This window comes from Athene cunicularia (assembly GCF_003259725.1).
Source record: "Athene cunicularia isolate RWA chromosome 14 unlocalized genomic scaffold, athCun1 chr14_part1, whole genome shotgun sequence".
Taxonomy (NCBI): Eukaryota; Metazoa; Chordata; class Aves; order Strigiformes; family Strigidae; genus Athene; species Athene cunicularia.
Genome location: NW_020799118.1, coordinates 15,013,563 through 15,034,222, shown reverse-complemented (window position 1 = coordinate 15,034,222; position 20,660 = coordinate 15,013,563). Strand labels below are relative to the sequence as shown.

The following is a 20,660-nucleotide window of genomic DNA, read 5'->3' as shown; positions in this document are numbered from 1 at the left end:
TTTATTTAACTGCATGTTATTTAATGTCATTCACACTAGGTAGATTTAGTGATGTGATGATGATCAAGCAAATCTATTGAGTAACAAGTGACAGATCTCACTACTCATTTCATCAGGTAGTTTACCATTTGGGTACATGAAAGAATTCATTATATATGGTCTGTATTTTATGGGCACGTTTCATCTAAGTTATGATTAATCTATCATATTATTCGGTGAAGTGCAAGTTGCTCAAGTGGATAGTGGTACAGCATTTGAGGTGAATGCACAGGGCCAGAGGTAGCATGGTTTAAGTCTTGGCACACAATGCCTGTGTTTGCTCTAATGTCTCCTAACCCAGGTGTTTGGCTCCTGTAGGCTGAGAGCTTGGAGTGACAGGCTGAAGACCCTCACCAGCTGCTGTTCTCTACCCTTGTAGTTGGGGGAAGGGGGTGTCATCACCCTTCTTGCCTGTCATGTTCTTTTCTAATAATAAGAAATGCAGTGTACTCCACTGGACAGTGATACAATGGGAGAAGGCAGTATATGTCCTAGAAGATCCCTTCTTATGGTGGTTTCCAACCTGTTCTGGTTTGCTATGAGTATGGGTGTGTTGTCAGGCTTAGAGACTCAAAGCCAACTCTCAGCAGACTGGTTTTCCTTGGTTTTTGTTCCCAGACCTCTAGTAACAACTCCATAAATTCAGAGTCTAAGGATCAGTGGCTGGCAACTGAAAATTGACTCAAGCTGTTAGATAAGACCCTTCCGGTGAAGAAGCTGGTGTGTCTTTCTCATCGGTGTAACTAGCTGAGAGCACGGCACCTTTCATGCTGGGTGGCAGGTGCCATCTTGTCCTTGAGGGTCTGCTCCGTGTGTAGCAACACATGGTTGGTCTCCACGATGGGTTTAGTGCCATGGCCTGGTTAAAAGGGATCCCTGTTGTGGATCCGACCTGGAGTCTGAAACTAACATGAAGAGGAAGGGGACAGTTAATGCGTCATGTCAGGACTAGAGGTTGTCTGAACATTATATGGGGAGGAAATGGAAGGAATTTCAGAAACGGTTTGACTGTGTGAGTAAACATAGTTCTGGAAATATTTTCTTTTTAACTTTGTTTTGCAACTTTCAAATTCTTTTTATTTTGGGGAGGGATTATTTGTTTATATATTTTACTTAAGGAGGGGAAATAAACTGAAAAGATGATACTTTGCTCATGGAGACACAACACTCAATAGCTATTCTCAGCAGTGGCTCTCAAATTAATCTTTCCTTTGTGCTAGAGACACTGCAGATGCTCTGCTTGATATTTGCCAATTAAATTAAAAATACAGCTGTATAGTGATGCATGCTTACATGGTGGCTGCACTTAGGAATTGCTTCTTCACCACCTTACCAGTGTTTAAACTACTGCTATATATTGTTACTGTGAAGTGCCTCCTGCAGCAGTTTTATTTGCATTAGTTTTATTTTTTAGAACTGAACTAGTAACCATTTAAAACTGTCAACCACATGTAAACAAGTGGTGCATAAGTTATGAATAACACTTACCTTGAATTACAACTGCCTGTTTGTATTGCACAAGGCACAACGTTGGGGGAATTGTGAAATGACTGAATTCAGTGGTGCAACATTATTTCTATTTGGTTTCTTGTAGTCCATTTGAATAAATATCTTGATGCTCGCACGCTTCCCACAGCTGGCCATCCTGGTAGGGGGATTGCTGGATTGCCATGTTGTTGAAACATGCTGGCTCTGCTCCAGTCCGTCTGCCATGTGATGAGCAACATTTTTGCAGGCTCTGTAGAAGCTGTGCTTCCTCGCTATGTAGCTCTTCAGTTCTAACCAAAGAGCAGCAGAGCTTGTATGGGGAAAAAAAAAAATCATTTTTAATTGATTTAACAATCATAAAATGTGTTTAACAAACATTCTTCAAACAGTGCTGGTAGGCCCTGATAACAGGTGAAAAAGTGATGTGATTTTACTTTACTTTGAAAACTGATACAGAGATGGAATTTTTTAGAAAAATCAATATCCTCTTACTTTTAATGCAGGAATTATTGATGTTATGCAAATTTATTTTTAAAAATTTGTTCCCTTAAGGACAACTCTCATGTACTCTGAGTATGACTTAGACTAATCAAGTTAATGAAGTGTTATTTGATGTGATGTCAGTGAATGTACTTTGGTAAAATCTCCCAAAACACTCTCATTGTCTGGAGAATATTTCTGTCTCATTCTTTTCAATTAAGTATTTAGGGTTAGTTGCAGAGTGCAGAGATCATCTTTATAAAGATGCCCCAGTGCAAATAAACAGGCATGGAGAAAAGCTGGCCAAGCTTTGTACTGAAGTTGGATGGCAGAACCAGTGGTGTGCAGTTCCTAAAGCCCTGCCAATGCCTTCTCAGATAATTGCCATTATTTTGTTACTGCTTTTTGTAACAGGAAGAAGTGACAAGCTACACATGTCGATAGCTAATACTGAGGAAAGGTTAAATGAGAAGGTTCATTCTTACCAGTATGTGACGGATATTTGGAAACATATGACTTAGAGTTTTCTTATATGTGGTTACAGAGATGCCCGAGATGATACATTTTCATTTTGATGTCAGTCAAAATGTGGGCGCTTGCTGTGGGTTTTCAATATTATTTGATCAGTTGCTTGGGAAAAAAAAATAAAGAAAACTTCTGATGACAGTGTGATGTCTGTTTTTTACTTTACCTTTTAAGTGTCAGACTGAATTTTTAAAAATGACCAGCCAAAAAATGTTCCACCTGCAGAGCCCACCAGCTCGTACTAGGTTTGTGTGCACATTTCTTAATTGATTCAGGTTTACTTGCCTGCAAGTCCATAGAGAGCAATGCAGTTGCATGGCTCTGTGCAAGGGCGTAATTAGCCTGTAGGATTGCCCTGGCTTAAATAAAATGCTGATTTAGCATGGCAAATCCAGACTACCTGCATTATGCAAGAGGGAAAGAATTTGCCTGATTGTAGTCCTGTCAACACAAAGAGATTGCACCAGTATAACAAAATAGATTCCTAAAGTCTTGTTTAAATTGGTGCATGCTCTTGTCTGGATTCTATTAAAAAAATGTTAGTACCGAGAGCCACAATAGCTCACTCTGTTACCAAGGGCCGGAGCAGGCTCCAGTTGCATCAGACTATTGTTTTTTGTTGGAATCCCTTCGTGCATCCTGCACGTTTGCTATTCATCAGTTCTAAAATATCAGTGAAAAAGATAGGTGGCATCTTCTCATCCTGAGTGAAATTTTCCTGGGTGGGATTTCTAATAAACTTCTAACTGCTTTCAATCTGGCCATGCCTTTTTAGTTTAAAATTAATAAGTTTCCATTCCTCAGAGCCTAAAGCTGAAAACTTTTACGTGAACTCTCTCTCTCTCTTCAATTTACTAAGTTCTGTCTGTGTTTAGGAGAGGGCCGGTACAGCCATCCGTAGTTCCTGAGGTATGCCAGCCACTATGTGGGCAGAAGAAAAGTTAATATATAGGATGTCTTTTTGGAATACTTGTGGCTTTGTATAATTGTCTTGTCTAGAGGAGTGGAATTTTTCTTGAAAAATCCTCATCTGTCCATAGATCTTTGTTTTATAATGCTGCTGTTTAGATAGATTGTTTGAAGTCCTTGCCTTGGAGTTACACTCCGTACAGTTTTCTGAGCGCTTGTTTCCTTCCCACAGTAAAACGTAGTTTGAAGTTGGAAACCCTCTTTTTTTGTTTATAATAAAAGGAAGTTTTGGAAGTAGATGCTACATACCCCCGAAGGATCATTGCACTCTTTGAGCGATCTGGAATGTCAGAACTTCCCACGTGTACAAATTCACCAGGGAAATGTTGACAGATGCCTGTCTGAAAGCTTGGGTTGAACAGACTGTATGGGAAGCTGCTCCCAAAGGTTTCTTCCATCATCTTGCTGACTTCCATGCTCTTATCATGGCCTGGCCACTGGCTGTACTTTAATGTAAGTACAGGGATGCACATAATGCATGTGTGCTATGGAGGAACTCCTGGTCTCGATATGTAGTCCTGTGTTTGTTGAAATGGAGGACTAGGCAGAAGTTAAGGTTGGTCATTACCTTAGCCATCTGTTTTTGAACTCTGAGGTAGTTTCTTGTCAGTTATGAAGGGGGAGAAAAAAACTCAAACCTACGTTTGCACCCAAAACAAGAAACTGGAAGAAAATTTATCTCTTTAATGTCTTAAAAAGACTTTACAGTGTTGTGACCTTATCATCTTTCTTAAAAAAACAGTCCCTAGCATGCCAAAACAGACACGTTGTGTATCTAAAATGTATTTACATCTGCTTTGCATCACTGCAGCCATGCAAAGCAGGCCATATGTTTCTGTACCGCAGTTCACAGTTTACAGTGTGTGTAATAGTTAGCAGGGCAGTGTTGGAGGATGGCTTTAATGGGGCTGAGAGTCCTCAGTTTTCATTCCTGCTGCAAAGCATCCCTTTTGCTCCTCTGCCTCTGCAGTTTCTTCAGCTCCGGCACCTTGTTCACAATCCAGCTAGTGAAGCAAATGTTGAATTTCTAAATGGGCTATATTCATATATTCAATTTCTAAGTCATTATTCTTTACGTATATTTTCAGACAAGGTATTCTGTTGTGGGAATATTACCATTTTTGAAGGAGTTTGAACTCCTTATAAAAGCCATGCCCCTGTGTGATTGGTTGACTCTTGTTTTGGCAGCTGCAATGTGCAAAAATTTCATTTTCTCTCATCATGCTTATTCCTTCCCAGGTGTTAAAATTAATACGGAGGGCAAAGGCATAGTCAATAAATGTGAAAAATAATGCCTGTAAGATAATAGCAGATGCTTTTTCATGCATGTAATTGCATCATGGATTTTTTTTTTCACAAAGGTATTACAGAGACCAAGGCTGCAAAAGAGTTTACAGAAGGATTGAGGGGTGTGAGTAAAAGCCAGATGGTATCTTTACCAGTTAATCCCAAATATCGTAGAGCTGGAATTAGGTCCTCTTTTTGCTTTAAATCTAGAAACATCATATATCTCCTAGGTTTTGTGAGGAACCCTTAGGATAGAGATAATCTTTTATCTGTAGCATGTTACTAAATTTGATGGACTTCAAGCTTCCCTTGTAGAGCATGCTGTTTCCCCTGGCAAGACTGAAAAATCTGAGGCTTACCTTTTAACTCAAACCTACTTTTCTTTCATATGAAGTTAAAAAAAAAAAAAAAAAAAAAGAGTTCAAAACCCAGAGAGTCATTCCAGAGAATCGGCTCATCTGCTGTTCACTTTCAGGCTGTGGTTGGCAGCACACAGGCACACCAGCAAAGCTGGTGGAGCAGAAAGTAAATATGGGCAGTTGTAAACCCCAGGATAGGGATCAGTTTCATTCGTCAGCCTGTCTTTCGTTTTGCCACTAGAGTTTAAAAATACATATGCAAATCTATTCCTGAGACAACAGTGGTAGCTAGACCTTTGGTTTGACCTGCACATCCATGTGAATTTGCCTAGGCCCTTTTCTCCCCTGTTTTTTGTTTGTTTGGTTTTTTTTTTTATTCCACACAGGTGAGAAGATAAGAGACCAAAGAAGGATAGACCATCAGCCTGCAACTTTATTTCTGCAGTTTAGCTATAAATGTAGGTTGTGGGTTTGGATACAGGATTCCCCACTTAAAACTGGCAGATGTTGAATACCATAATTACACATATGTTGTTGATCAGCATTTTCCAAACCCACTGTTGTCTGTTAGCTGATCAAAAGTAGGTATTTTGCTAAACAAAAGAGGCGTAAGAAAAACAGTGGTTTTCCATAATAGGGAAGATGCCTCTGATTTCTCTGGCTCTTTGCAGTTCTTCTTTGGAGGTTATGAAGATAGGTTTGGGGGTTTGTTTTTTGGAGTTTCTTTTGTGTTTCCAGTCTATAAAGTTCTGTTTCTTATTATCGTTATTTCTGCTTTCCAGAGACCTAAGATAATAAGTTGGCTCATGAATTCCCTTTCTAATTTTAGCCACAGGAAATGTTGCTCCATACATTCAAAGTGCTTTTCCAGGTAGGCTGGTTTGTTACAATCCAGGTGTTTTGGGTTATGTGCTTTTGTTTGCACTGAGCTGGAAGTGATTTTTATGGGGGACTTGCTTCATCGGAAATGCTGCTTTGCAGGTTGGAGAAAATGACTTTTATTTTTTAAAAGTCATTTGATGTCTTACTTGAGTGACAGAAAAAGCCTATTGATATAAAATAAAAGACAGTGGTGTGCTTTTGGTTTCCAGCTACATTGCTGAAATATCTTGAGATAAAGCTGAAATGCAGGACTACAACAGGACAATTCTTAAGAGTATTTTTAGGGCTTTCAAAAAAAAAAAAATCCCCTCATAAATTTTTTTAATGTCATTCTACACAGCCATTTACCAGACTGGTAGGATGCCTTGTGTCTGATTTTCCTGGCACTTCCACCAATATTTTTTAGGAAAGATATCATAATATGGGGGCTTTTAGATTGTATTTAATAATATTGAAGTGTTCAGTAAACTACTGTGGTGTGTAATGTTGCACATAACCAACAGTTCACACAGAAGCAGTAGAAATCTGTAAGCATTTTATATAGGGGTTATAAGAAATAACATAAAAGTCTTAAATGTGTGTGAAGAAGCTTGCTGACTTTGGCACTGCAGGGACCAGGTGGCATTTGGGTGTGGAGATGACAAGAGAAACGGACTGTGCTGTGCAGGACACCTCTGCCTGCAGTTTTCTGCAAGGAGGAAGTCTGTGACTGTCGGACCTCAAAGCACTGACCTATCCTGCTGGATACAAGGGATGAGGGAGGGGAGCATTCTGTTGGCTGCCCCTGGTACCGGGAGGAAGGATGGCAAGAGAGATGCTGTGCCTGAAAGAGAAGTAATTCTCAGTGGTGCTGGGGAAGTTGTCTACATGCTTTTGCTGTATGGTTATGGAAACATGTTTTACTCATCTCTGAAAATCCTGTTTAGTTTATCTGGGAAGGTGTGAAAAAGGTGAAGGTCTAGAAAAAGTAAAAATGAGGGAAGTGTGAGTTTGTAGTCAGAAGCAAGGAAAAGCAGCACCCCATGTGCGGGGTGGGAGCTATTACAGCCTTGCAGCTGGAATGAAGATTAAATGTAAAGACAAAATATCAAGAACAGTACCCCTTCCTTTCTCTCTGATCCTTCCTGAGGAGTGAGGGAGAACAGCACTTTTTTAGATGCTGTGTATGGTGTTGTTTAACCAGAGCTGCTGGTAGCTCCTTCAGGAGATCAGATAAATTTGGTTTGGCACAGCCCATTGGGCACAGCTGGCAGGCTGGTTAGGCAATTGTTTCCACTCTTGGAGCATCTTGTAAACTTGCTGGAAAAGCCGCTTCTCTTGCAGTTAAAAGATCAGGCTAACGTCCCTGCATCCTGGGCATGATGCCTTGAGGGAACCTGTATGATTCTGCCGTGGAAGCCCTGTGCTCTCCTCTGCTCAGCATAGGCAAGCAGATGTTTGATCCTCTGGTCATGCCTCCGTGGGGAGGAAGGTACTGCGAGCACTTGTCCTGTAAGTGGCCTCCTAGCACGGCCTTTGGCACTGCACAGTCCCACAGTTCTGGGCTACTTCAGAGGTTCAAGCAGAAATTGATTAGTTTTGGGGGTTTTTTTCCAGTTGCTGCCATGCTTGGCTGCAATTTTCTCTCCAGGCACTCTAATTACAATGCAGTTGTTTCCTTGAAATTAAAAATATACCTGTAGGCCTTTACGTGCCTTTATTTCTGAAAGCCAAAAGTCTAAAGCTGAGCTTCAGAGTCAGAGTGACTTCATCAGGTTGTGATGTAGAAGAGCTACTCGAGCATAGCATTTTCACTCTCTCAACTATGTCAGTTCAATTGACTGAAAGATGTTTTGCAGGGATATCACAACCCCTGTGATTATCTGGTTTGTATTTACTGTGTGCTGTTGCCCAGGTAAGGATGTTCCTCTGAGCTTTTGGTTTTCTCTTTGTTTCTGCATCCACAGCTACTTCAATCATGAAATTATTAGAAGCTTCAAGGGGGAAAACCTTCTGAAGTTATTTCTTAAGTGTAACAATCTTTTGACAAATAAAGGTTGCAGAATAGGGAAAAAATATTATATAAGTAACCCTATTTACATCTTAAGTTGCACATTTCTTGGCACTCATTTCAGCTTGGTTACTGGGTACCTCTTTGAAGATGCCTCAGTTGATCTGTGCTATGTTGGCTACGGAGTCTGTCTAGGAAAAGGATTTTAGATTTCCAATTCATCCATTTTCTAATGTTGAGGCATTTTGAGCAGCATTTCATGTTCTAGCTGAACATTGTGGGCAGTTGACCCTTTGAGTAGCTGCACGTGTTACCAGTGCATGTTGGTGCTGCTGTGCAGTGCTGTTGGGCACTCGTGGTCAGTGGCCTTGCTTGGTTTTTGCTGCTTCTGAGGTTTCTTGTTGTGGTGTAAACTACCAGTTCTCAGCTCAATAGATGAGAATGTTGTGCTGGGGGGAAATAAGAGGTTTGCATGAACTGTCTGTGCAAGAGTGGATCTAATAAAGTGAGAAAATAGTCCCCATACATACAGATTTGGCAACTATTGGATTTTAAGAATGAGGGAGATTATTTGCTATTGAAAATCACCTTTAGATTCAGCAACAGTTTGGACCTAGAGGATGTTAAAGCTCCTGGAATGATGGTGTACACTGTACTGTTTCTTGCACAAACATTAGGCTAGGTTGGTACCTGAAAAATTATTTAAGCTTTGACAAGGGAAAAAAAACAACATGGAAGAGGTGGACATATGTCAAATAGAAACAGCAATTAGAAGAAGCAAATCCATTTCTGTTTTTTTTATTCCCTCAATTGTTATTTGTCTGTCATATTACATTCCAGAAGTTACAGTTAATAATTTATTTTAGAAAGCAAGTCAAGAGTCTTAATGAAATTGTATAGCAACATATTTTATTGTATGAGGAAACCTGACTGTAAGTCTTTCCCTGGAGTGGTAGTGACTGAATACCAGTATTTTCACTCCAGGATTTTTGACAGAGTGCAAAGATGATGTCTTTAAAAGGCATGGAGAAAACTTTTTAATGTATTTCTAAAAAGAGAAAGCAAGAGCTGACTGATTGCATAGAAGCATTACCCAAAAGTGAGTTACCACTCATCAGTTCAGAAATAAAGGAGCTAAGCCAGTCCTGAACTGCAAAACTTTATGACCGTGGATACCACTACTAGTTACTTGTATCTGAGTTATATAAAATGAGATACTAAATTATTGAAAGATAATAGCTAACATTGTTCATCACAGTGGACTGCAGCAGGTGATTAAAATGACTTTCTATCTGGAAAGTAGTTCTCGCCCTCAAGTGGGAGTGGTGACAGACACTGTGGTTCTCACAATGAAAGAGTTTTCATGCAAATTCTAATTTTGTGAGGTAAGATACTGCAAAAGTAGGAGGTTGTGAAAATAGAGCTCAATTAGTTTTGTAAACTTGTACTTAATTATTTGGAAAGAGATATGATTAAATGATTAAAGTATGTAGACTCTAAGAGGAATGATGGAAAGGTAATGAAGGAGAAGCATTAGTATAAAGCTATTTGGTAAAAGGGGGCATAATCAATACTAGTTGGTTTTTATTGCATCAATACAAGGAATATTGCTAGTCTTACAGAACAGAGGGCTGTATACTGGGAAGCACTTACTCTGGAATGGAAGGTCACCTCTTAGTTAAATTCTATTTCCCCATACTGCAACTAAAAAGGTGAAGCGATGCGTGGAGGCGGGAACAGAGATATAGAAGAAGAGTGGGATTATATTTTTATTAAATGAATCAGTAAGACCATGACTGAAATATTCCCACTGTTTTTTGGTGTCTCTTAAAATAAGTGCTAAAAAGGGTTTCAGAAGCATTTGAAGTTCATTAGATAGAGACGTGAGAAGTATGACACATTCACTTTGCCAGAGAGAAAGTAATTTTCCTGTCTGCTATCAATAGAGGGCTAAAAAGTTTTAATTCTATACAGAGAAGTATCAACAATTGAACCTTGAATCTTCTTTTACCAAGAAAATGCATAAAGGTATTTGTATTAATCCCCCATCTCTTGATCTGTAGCAGAAGTCATCCCGTTTTTAAAAGGTGCATGTAGGAATGCATTCTACTTAAATAAAAATCAGGTTAAATTGGGGTAACAGCAACTTCTGTCCTGAAGTCACAAGGATAAATGATCTGGGAGAAAGGAAATAAATGACTTAATTAAGGACTTGAAGAACCAGAACATCTTTTCTCCCCCTTTCCCTGTACCTTACCAACAAGTGACTTCCCACTCATTCTCTGAGAGAGTTTTTCTCTGCAAACACAGCTACAGTTGAGGATGGCAGAGTTGCTCCAGCCTGACCCATCCTGATATAACCCAGGGGCTAGCAGGGTCCAGGCAGGAAGGCAGCACTTGGGCAGGGGGCCCCAACCTCTGCCTGCCCCTGCCTGCACCCACACTGCTGAACTTTCCGTTCGCTCTGCAACAACCGAGTTTTCTCACGCTACCAAAACCAGGTTGAAGACGGGGTTGTTTATACACAGCCTTATTTATACTTTTGTTTATTTTTGTGCATACAGAAAATAATTTGTGTGTGAGTACATGCATATGATTTTTTAAAATTGTTAATAGGAGTATTTTTTAGTGTTCAGGATGATTTTTTTTTGTATTTGTAAGTTCACAGAAATACCACTCATAAAAAAAAACAAGCTATCTGAAGACAGAAACCAAGTACAGAAATTTCCTAACGCTCCTAAAATTCAACAGTAATAGGACTAATAAACCCACTACAGTTTTATGGAGATCTCACCTGTTAACTATTTTGTCAAAAATACACTTTACGAGCACTGCCATGGCAATATTCAAAATGGTTGAATTCAAGAAATAAGTTTTGGCTCAGCATGCAGGAGCTGTTACTCTTTATAACGCTTACAGATTTTCCAAACTTGAAGACAAGTGAAGGAAATGGCTGGTGTTTCTCAGAGATAAATGATGTAGCTAATTTTTCCTCCAGGGCAGAGAATACTATATACGTTAAACTGGTATGTTGTGGGGCGGGATGTTGTAGCCAGTTCCCAGTCTTTGCTTCCAAGAGCCATCTCTGGAAAAAGCAGAAATGCGCTGCAGGATAAAGCCTGTCAGAGTACAGATTTGCTAACAGGCAGTTTGAGGTTGTGGGTTTTTTCTGCATTTATTTTGAATAAATTTGGGGGAAGGAAGTAAGTGTAAGATTGAGGATGGCAGGAGGGGGGAGAAAGGGTGAGCTTTGCCTTCATAAATAGCAGTACAAGCATCTCGTAGCACTTTCTTCATTGCCATGTCTTGAGTTACATTGTTGCGCAGCAACATGCACCAAAATTGCACCAAGTTTGCTGGTTTTCACATAAAATAGCAGCTCCTCTGTTCACTTACTCACTTGAGATTGTGGTGTTACCTAGTTGATTTAAATGTGCTGGATGGTGAATGTTTTTCACTCCATACAGTGTTTGTGTGGAAAATGACAGTGTTGATTGTACTCATTCATTGGACATGTAGAAGGAGGAAGAGTACTGTTCTTGTGAAATGCATTTTTGTTACATCGATACAGTTCTACTGAATTAATGACTCTTGGTTTTATACCAAAATATTTCAGACCGAACGTGGGAGTGGCTTTGTGAAGTGACACAGAATTGCAAGGAATACCAGAGCAAATTGATTTTTCCTATCATAAGAAGGATTTAATAACAAACAAAATATTAGGTAGGCGATGCTAGTAAAGTTCTGTAAAGATGAAAGATTCTTACACCCCCTAATTTTCCAAAACTTTAAAAAAAATAACCTTTTTTTTTTTGTTATTTGCTCTCTGGAGACCCTGACCTTGCATTCAGCACTAGGAGTAGCCCTGCTGACTTCTTACTAAATGTATGCTGTGATTCAGCAGGATAGTGGCTTTTCTCTGTCCAATTTCAAGTCACCCATTTCAAACAACGCCTCTTGTTTAGGGGCCAGGGAGCACGAGGAGGTAATAAAGAAATTTTTATATTTCTTGGTGCCAACAACCAGCCATTTTAGCCAACTTTAAACCCTGCAGCTCAGTCCTGTGGGGCAAAACGTGTCAGAGTGGCTGTGGGCTGGTGGGTTTGCCAGGGATGGGAAGGACGAGGGGTGGAGCGGGGTCGAGGAGCTGCAGCCCACTGTGGTGTCAGGTTGGGGTGAGGGTGGATTCTGCTTTCCCAAACATTTTTAATTACTGCTGTACCGTAGGCTTTTCCCTTTTTCCTTGGTGTGGAGCTCAAACTGGAGATAATTTTACTGTATACAGCAGAATAACAAAATAATTATGCTGTGCAGCACAATAAGACATAAAAAGTGCCTTTTCAAAAATACAGAACCCAAAGAAAATATGTTTGTTCAGAAAAAAACCCAGAGGAGTAATAGGAGTGGTAAAAAAAATCCTGTTGCTTTAAGGTAGCTTTTGAAAATAGAAGTAGTAAGCTTAATGCTCCAGCTTTTACCACAGTAAACATATAATTGTAAGCTGATTGTGGTGAATTCCTTAAATGGCAGCCCCCATCAATATAAGTTTTAAAGAGACAGCCCTACATCTGGAAGCCAGCAGCAGCTCAGGATTTTATTAAGCGGCACTGCCAAATAAAATCCAAGTGCTACTATAAACGATATAAAAATAAGGATTTGTTCTAGTGTAACATCTCAAATACGTGAGTGAGTGAGTGCTCCAGAGTTTGGAGCACTGTGAGATCAGCTTTTAAGCCCGAAGTTGAAGTGGTCAGTATGGATGCAGGTTTCTGCACTGGTTGAGGAAGTCTTCAAGAGCTGAAGTTACTAGTGGAACTGCAAAATTGCTATTAGTATGTCTAACATTTTTATTAGAAAGGTTACAAAGTACTGTCTGTGTTACATATTACAGACATAAAAAAAAGTTTATAGAATCTGATTTTCTGTCTGTAAAGAGAGAGAATGACCTTATTATAAGAAACAGAAACCTGCCCTCTTCCAAGGGCTGTAACTTGACATATTTATTTCCAGCTTTCATCCTATGGACAGAGACAGTCGATGGCTGTGACAGTCATGTGTCTGGCTGCAACTGGGTGACAAATATCAGAAAAAGGGAGGGGGGTGATGCACAGCTGACCCAGATAGAAAACCAGCAGCCATCCCGTGAGTCTCAGGCCACGAGAGGTTGGCTGCAGAATCACATGGAACAACAGTCTCTGGTGCCACAAAATAACGAGTGCTTTCCAGTTCTGCGAGCTGATGACCTCCACGCTTTTTTGGGAGCATGTCAGTACCCTTCCTTGCTGAGTGGGAGATTTCTCATACAGTGGCAATAAAATTTAACTCATTTGAATTCAGAAAGCGGTATGATTAGTAGCTCTGATTAGTAGCTCTTTCCTAGTCTTTGTGCCTAGAAATAACCCAGAACATCATAGTGCAAAGTTTAAAGGAAGTAAAATAAGCATTATTCTAAACAAAATTTAGATCTTTTATTTTTTGAACAGGTTTTTGATACAGCTCAGCTTGATACAACATGGTATTTACCAGCCTGGCCTTTAATATTGGATCTGCTTTCCAATTATGCTTCAATTCATACAACAGTTGCAGAGGGCGTGTGTGGGCGTACGTGCGAGAGATGGATTTTGTTCTTTAAAAATGTGAAGTCTGCACTAACTATGAAAACCCATCAGAATTTCTAGCACTTAAACGCCATTTCCTTTCTCAATGTGCTACCAGCATTAAGCAATCTTGACGACATCTCTCTGACAAATGGAGAGAGCAAGTGGAGGAATATATGCTGATTTTTCAGAAGCAGAATATTAACACAGATACCACTGAAAAACAGGCTGCAAATCTTTTCCAGAAGTAAAGAGTTAATGTGAGAGCTCAAATTGCAGCTTGGAAGAGAATACATATGGTCTTAGCTCTATTTTTCAGAAGTACATGAGTGGAAATGGAATAAAGAAAGTACATGTCAGTCCTGGCTGTTGCTGTGTTTGAGTAGTCTCTTGTGTCTGGGACAGCAGATGTTGGGCAATCCTAATTGCCACCACTTTACACAAGGCATCTTTATATTCCTGGTGGTAGTTCTCAGCCACTGCCTGTCTTTGTGTGCTGTATTCCCGAGCCTTGATAGTGCTCTGATAGTTACTGTATTTCATATCTCAGAAGTCCAAAGGAGTGTTATTTTGGTCTTTCTGCAGTTCTCACTGTTTGCTTCTTTTTTCTGTAGGTTTGAAGACCTATCTGATCTCTGGTCAGAAGGTGAAGGAGCCCCACTGCAGCTGTTCACAAGCCTTGCTTCCTGGCTTGGAGTCCAGAGACGGAGCCAGGATACAGGGAGCATCGTCGGCCGAGAACGCCAGTGACTTGACAAAGTCTCTTAAACATGCAGAAAAACCTAAGGTGAGTTCTTGTTTCAAAGCCAAGCAGCATAGATCTCAAACTGTGCAAATCAGGGAGAGATGTGTAAATGGGAAAACCTTAAGGTTTGTTTATGCACTGCTTTATATGTTTGTATATAAACATAAATGTATGTATACCTGTATATATACACATATAGTGACAAAATGTAGCTTGAGGGATGAAAAAATTTACAAAGTAGAACACCTCGCCAGGTGACAAGTCATCCCTAAAGTAAGGTGAACACTTTTTAAAGGTGTTTTTAAATAAATATTTTTTCTATATTTCAGGACTAAGAGGTCAATGCTGTTTTTTCAATGGTCTTGATTTTATGGGGGAATAAAGAATACAATTTATGCAACTACTGTAACTTCTATGATTTTCTGCTTCTGCTGTAACCTGGTTCTGCTATTCATCTGTTGCGTGAGTCGTACTTTTTTTTCATAGGAGTATATAACAGGCATCCCCACTAAAAGATAATGGAATTTTTTGTGTGGTGGGAGAAAATGCTCCGGTAGGTTATGAAATTGTGTTTTATCTGCTTGCTCTGGAGACTTGTATCTAGAACTGAGGACAATGATTTGTATGGATTCAGCTTAGAGAAGTGATGACATTTTGTTATGTTCACACCTCTCACAAGATCTCTTGACAAGGAAATCTGTGAAACAATGTGTATTGCTTCAAAGCTTTGCTGTTACTCTCCATCTTCCAGCTCAGAACAGATTTCCCAAATAACAGATGTCTATTCTCTGCTTTCCTTTGTGCTAAGAGTTCCTTGTCCTGGGTTGCCTGAGCTGGACAAAAATGTCAGACCCACGGGTGGTCATCACCAGGTCACTGTCCTTAAGAGTTTTCAGTGTGTTTAGTCCTGAGAGGATCTCTTCAAAACAAGATTGAGATTGAGCTGGCAGAGTTGATGATGGGGGGGTGACTTCCACGCTACTCCATTCTTGCTGCCAGTACGTTTGTTGTCTGGATTAGGAGAGCATGAGTAGGGTACCTTTACCCTGCCTCTGTGCCCCGTTTTAAGTTTTGGATTAAAAACACTGGATCAAAAGTGAAATCAGCTGGAAGGCTGGCCCAAAGATATGGTCTAGAGTTAAGTAAGCTCCTTAGAGAGCAAGCCAGGACTGTTTAACTGCAGAAGGTAGCTGTAGCCATCTTTATACCTCCCCAAAATATGCACTGTGTGTGGTTTGACTGCATCCAAGTTGCTGGTGATACTTTTCTATTCCTTCTACTATGTAAGAAATAATATATTTGGCATCCCTTAGGCACCAGCTTTCCAGCTCTCTTGCCTTTCAGTGAAGGTACTAGCAAATAAGGCAGTAAAATACATCTCCGAGCAGTCAGTGGGTATCTGTACAAATACGCCTTCTGTGCTGCCCGGTGTGTGGCCATGCAGAGGTACAGATGTGACAGTAAGGGGTAGAAATTCCTTTATTTCAAGTAGGGAAGGAAGAAGTACGTACCAAGTGGAGCAGTATTACTGAGCTGCTTGTCTGTGGAGTGGAATGGGGAGAGGAGAGATTGAACAAAGCAGTAAAAGTAAAGGTGCTGTTCTGAGAAAAAGCAAAGATGCCTTGTTCCTGTCAGACAGCAAAGTAAGTTGTAACTGGGTGATGGCAAAACTATGGCGAACTACAGGGCTGACCTGACTGCAACTAGGATTTGATAAAATTTTTTATGTTTTAACTTGAGGTGGTACTTGTTAAAATGATCCAAGTCTAAGATGAAATCTGTTGTTAAGGATCAGCCTATGGTATGTGTTTTCGAAATTGTGGGCTGACTTACTCTGTGGAAGGGTAGATACAGATGCACCACTGCTCCTGGAAAGCTAGCATGCATTGTAGGGACATGCTGCTGGCCCATAGTGTTTTGTTTATTGCCTTGTCCCTGATTTTCTGCTCTGGGACCATCTTGGCTGGGAGTTAATTGCTATTTAAATGCTGATGGTCTGCACAGTGCAAAAGTACAAACGTGACTATCCAAATAAGTGCAGGAGAAGATAAAAGAAGCTGCTTCAGAAGATGATCTAGGCCAAGTGCCAGCTCAGTTTCAGCCTTCTTGGATACCCTGTCTACCATTGTGCTAAAGCTGCTGCATTGAGTTTATGCTTACAGGTACCTGGTTTTATTCATCTCCAGGAGCACTGCAGGTCTGGCCAGTGATTTCCTAAGCGGCCTCACAACTCTTTGAAAATAGTGTGTCTGTCTTGCCCAAAAGACACGGGTGCTGGAGTGAATTTTGAATGACCGCAAACTCAGATTTCCCTGCGGTCTGATAAGCATCCGTATAATGTGTGCCACAAACCGTGTCAGAATGCGTATAGCATAGTGATGAAGCAATCGTGTGAATGCAGAGCACTTGCTTAAAAACGTGTTCTGCGACTGTAGTTGCAGCGTAACAGTGCAGTGTGTACTTGCTTCTCACAGCATGGTTAGGTACAGGTATTCCAGACTCCACAGCACGCATTTGATTGCAGATATGCACCAGCCTCCTCTCTGATGGGCAGTCTGTTATGGGAGTGATTGTGGACCAAGAAGGCTGGGTGATGCTTTCAAGGAATGTTTAATTTGCCAGCCGTGCTAGAGTAGGTCCTACAGTGTTAAATAAATAAATAAATATGTATATTAAAAAATCCCCACAGAGAACAACCATGCAATTTAATTGCAGATCATGCACAATTTTTGTAAAGGGGTGGGTTTCTTTTTTACAGGATTTTTTTTTTTTTTTTAAAAGCCTGCAGCCTGCTGGTAGGGTCTGGAGATGATAATTTGCAAAAGAATCATGACTTACATGCCAACTGTTTTAAATACAAAGCTGTAAACAGTGTCAGTGTAGGAGGAGATGACTCCAGCTCTGCAAAAGAGACTAAGTAGGAGGGGCAAAATTACAGGCAAGTTGAAATATTTTTGTTTTAAAGGGAATAAGTGGCCATATTGGATGCAAAGGATGACTTTCACGTTTTGGGCTTAAACGGATGTTCTAGCAGACGAGATCTGTTAAGAAAAGTCAGGAAGGAGAATGCAACAGTAATTGATACATGAGAGGAATTGTGTTTCCTGCTCCCCTCCAGTGTATCTGTAGTTCATTTTATTGCAAACCTTGTTGCAGTATGGATATCAATAAAATGCATGTACATAATTAAAATGGTGAAGATAGGGGCTAAAAACTCTAAGTAAACCTATAAGAGCAGCTGACTTTTTAAAATGAAAACATTGTAACCTGCTTAAGTGGTTTTGGTATCAGTTTATTTTCCCTATTGTATTTTATAAAATCCCTTACCTGACAGGGAATCATAAGCTGTTGTAAAAGTGATTTAATCATCACTTGGTATGAAAACAGCAAACACTTTTGCTTGTCTTGATGTTTGCTAAAAGTACATTAATGTATTATTCATCATGATGAGGTCACATACGCCCTGAGCTTGTGTGAATGTCTACAATAGAGAAGGAAGTTAACAATGTTGACTTGAATACATGGGGTAAGTGAGATGGACTTACGCCTCTTCTCAGAAGGGTTGGACTTCTTTTCTGAGATTTTTACCTTCTGGTTTAACCGCAGGAGCTGAGAGTTTGAGGTGGTCTTGCTGATTTATTAGCAAGGTCAAAAGGAGTATTTTCTTTATTTTTTGTTAGAGGTACTTGTTTTTTATTACCATTAACTGACTTTTGCCTTGGATAAATCTATTAACGCTGTAGGAGCATAGAAGGCTTGTTAGACCATTGTCACATTTGTTTTTAAAGTCATCTAATACTACCTTCCACAAAGTGGCCAAGGCATTCATGATATTTAGTCCCAGACTATTTTTAAACAAAACCATTTAAGAACCAACTTCATAGTTTCTTCAAGTGTGCTGGTATTTGATCAGACTGTACAGGTTCAGAACTGGATGTAACTTGCTTATCTGATGCCAGATAAGGAAACTCATAGTCGTTTCAGTGCCCCAGCCTGGACTGTGCCCCTGAGAGCAGCAGATACGATGGCTGCTGGCTGCTAAGAAGGCTCAAGAGTCTTCCTGAAAGCCTTTGAGAGGCATTGTTGAGTGATTAGGTGGATCAGCAGCCACAGGAAGAGTGGGCTGGGAGAAATGTTGTCCAGTAACAAAGTGAAAATTAAACACACCACATTATTTGGGTGAAAAGTCAGTTCCAAAAAGATTTACATGCTGATCTCTGAAATCAGGAGTGAACCTGAAGGCTGAAGTTGTGTTTTTGGACTAGGAGGATGATATACTACAGAGGCTTGAACGAGTTCCTCCTGAGTCCAAAATAGACAGATAAAATGGACACAGGGTGTTGAGTTTGGGACGAAAAGCTCAAGTTACTTGTTGGAAAAATTATCAAGATGTTTAGTGGATCACCTACTACCATTTAGTATATAGCGTGCTGAATTTAGCATGCTGTTCCCTGTGACTGGTTCTGTACCCATTAGTAGACTTCTAGCAAGCCTGGTAACAGTAAACCATCTCCAGAGCAGAGGAGTTGCCAATAGGGATCAGACACAGGGTCCCTCCCATACAGGATCCTGCCTGTACATTGCCAGGACTGGAGAAAAGTATGTAGAGTTTGAAAGATCTAGGTACAGGGTTAGTTCCCTTTAAGCAGATCACATTTTAACTCTAAGGGGTTAGATTGTTTTAAAAGCTGAAGTGTGACATTTTAGATTGCTTCTAAAATGCGTAACCTGCCACTGTTACAAGTCCTGATGTTTTTGCTTGCTTTGTTTCCTGTGACATTTGCTGGGTGTTTGGCTCCAACAATGTACGGTAGCCTGAGCTCCACTCTAACTGTCTTAGAGCACTATATGAAAAAGTATCTCCCTTTATTAGTTTCAGATCTGTTGCTTTCCATTTCCCTGTACTGTTCATAATGCATCATGGTGTTTTGTGCTTTTTTTGAATTTTGCTGCATTTTGTGCTAAGTCTTCACTCATAATGCCATTCAGATCCTTTTGCAGGCAGTTTTTAAACAAGAAAATTGCACTTCTCTCACTAAAGAGGATTTCATTCTTCTTGGGGAGGTACTTTGCTAGTATGCAGCGATTACAGTGTATCTGTGATCTTACACAAGTAAAGCTTTCCTGGATTAGATTTAGCTTCAGTAAACAGAAAATCTGTGATTTATTTTTGAAATGGTGCATTCTGTTCCAGTCAAATTTTGCTCTCTCCTTCCCATTCTGTAGCTTTGTTTATCTTTTAACCATGCCGCAAGTATACAAGTGGACCGAATTACAAATTGCAAAATACTGCGAGGACATTCCTAGCTAAAATTTTTTTGTCTCATTGCAGCCTTGCCCTTCATGTAGTACCACCCTTGCTCCCCACTGCGATGTCAGCATAGACGAAGGAGCTATCCAAAATGGTTGTCAGGATGAGCATAAAAACAGTACGAAGGTAATTTAAGTATTTATCACATCCTTCCTTCTCCCTTATTTCTCTGCTTCAGGTAGCTTTCTCATTTTTGCCTTGCTTTTCCTTTCAAGCTCTTAAGCAGTAGAACTGATTTTGAGTTTGAGCAGTTGTGTTCTAAAGTGTAGTTCAGCCCTCACCCCCCAGTTTGACACTGAGAAGGACCTAAAAGTTGAATTCTAAATTATTCTGAGACTACATAAAGAAAGAGGCACAAACAACACTTCCACGCTCCGTCCCTTACACCAGTTGGCTCTGTGTCACAAAGCCACAAGTGACGCCTGTCTTGCCAATGTCTTCTGCATTGTAGCTCTGAGACAGTCATTCCTGTTCACGCATAGCTGAAATTCACAGCCTTTAAGTCAGTTCACATCCTTTTTCTGATTGACAAATACAGCGTCTTACATATTCAGCATGCTGCTGTCAGGATTGTTTTCCTTGCCTGTTGCTGAGATATTCTCACTGAAGCCACCTACTTCCTCTGCAATACCAGACACTGCCTATTTGTCATCTTGTTCGTGGCCTTCGTAGCCTCTCTGCTCTGCCTGTTGCCTCTCACCTCTTCCTGAATATAAAGCTCGTGCCTGAATGCAAACTAGGTACCAGTGCTCATCACCTGATTGTATTTTCAAGTCAGTTTCATGCTTTTCTCCCTTGGGGAGAATCATTTTATAAACACGCTCGGAGATAGCAATCTTCTTCTTCACATCTGTCTTTACAACTCTTCTCACATACAGAGCTAATTGAAGAACTTGCCAGCACTTACTTTGCTGATGAGCTGCTACATTAATACGTGTTTGTCCCTCTACTCTCTGTATTTGACCTATTGTCTCTTATGCTTAAATTG

The 20,660-nt window shown here is 40.2% G+C and overlaps 1 protein-coding gene across 3 annotated transcripts in view; it reads left to right on the top strand.

Annotated features, from left to right (window-relative positions):
• The window catches only part of ADCY9 (adenylate cyclase 9), a 93,411-nt gene that overhangs the window by 31,499 nt on the left and 41,252 nt on the right, over window positions 1–20,660 (top strand). For 2 of the 3 annotated variants that reach the window (XM_026858700.1, XM_026858699.1), the window contains exons 2-3: window positions 14,231–14,403; window positions 19,694–19,798. In XM_026858700.1, the coding sequence (XP_026714501.1) occupies window positions 14,231–14,403; window positions 19,694–19,798 (278 nt within the window). The remainder of the gene's footprint in view (window positions 1–14,230; window positions 14,404–19,693; window positions 19,799–20,660) is intronic. The other variant, XM_026858701.1, reaches the window with a different exon arrangement.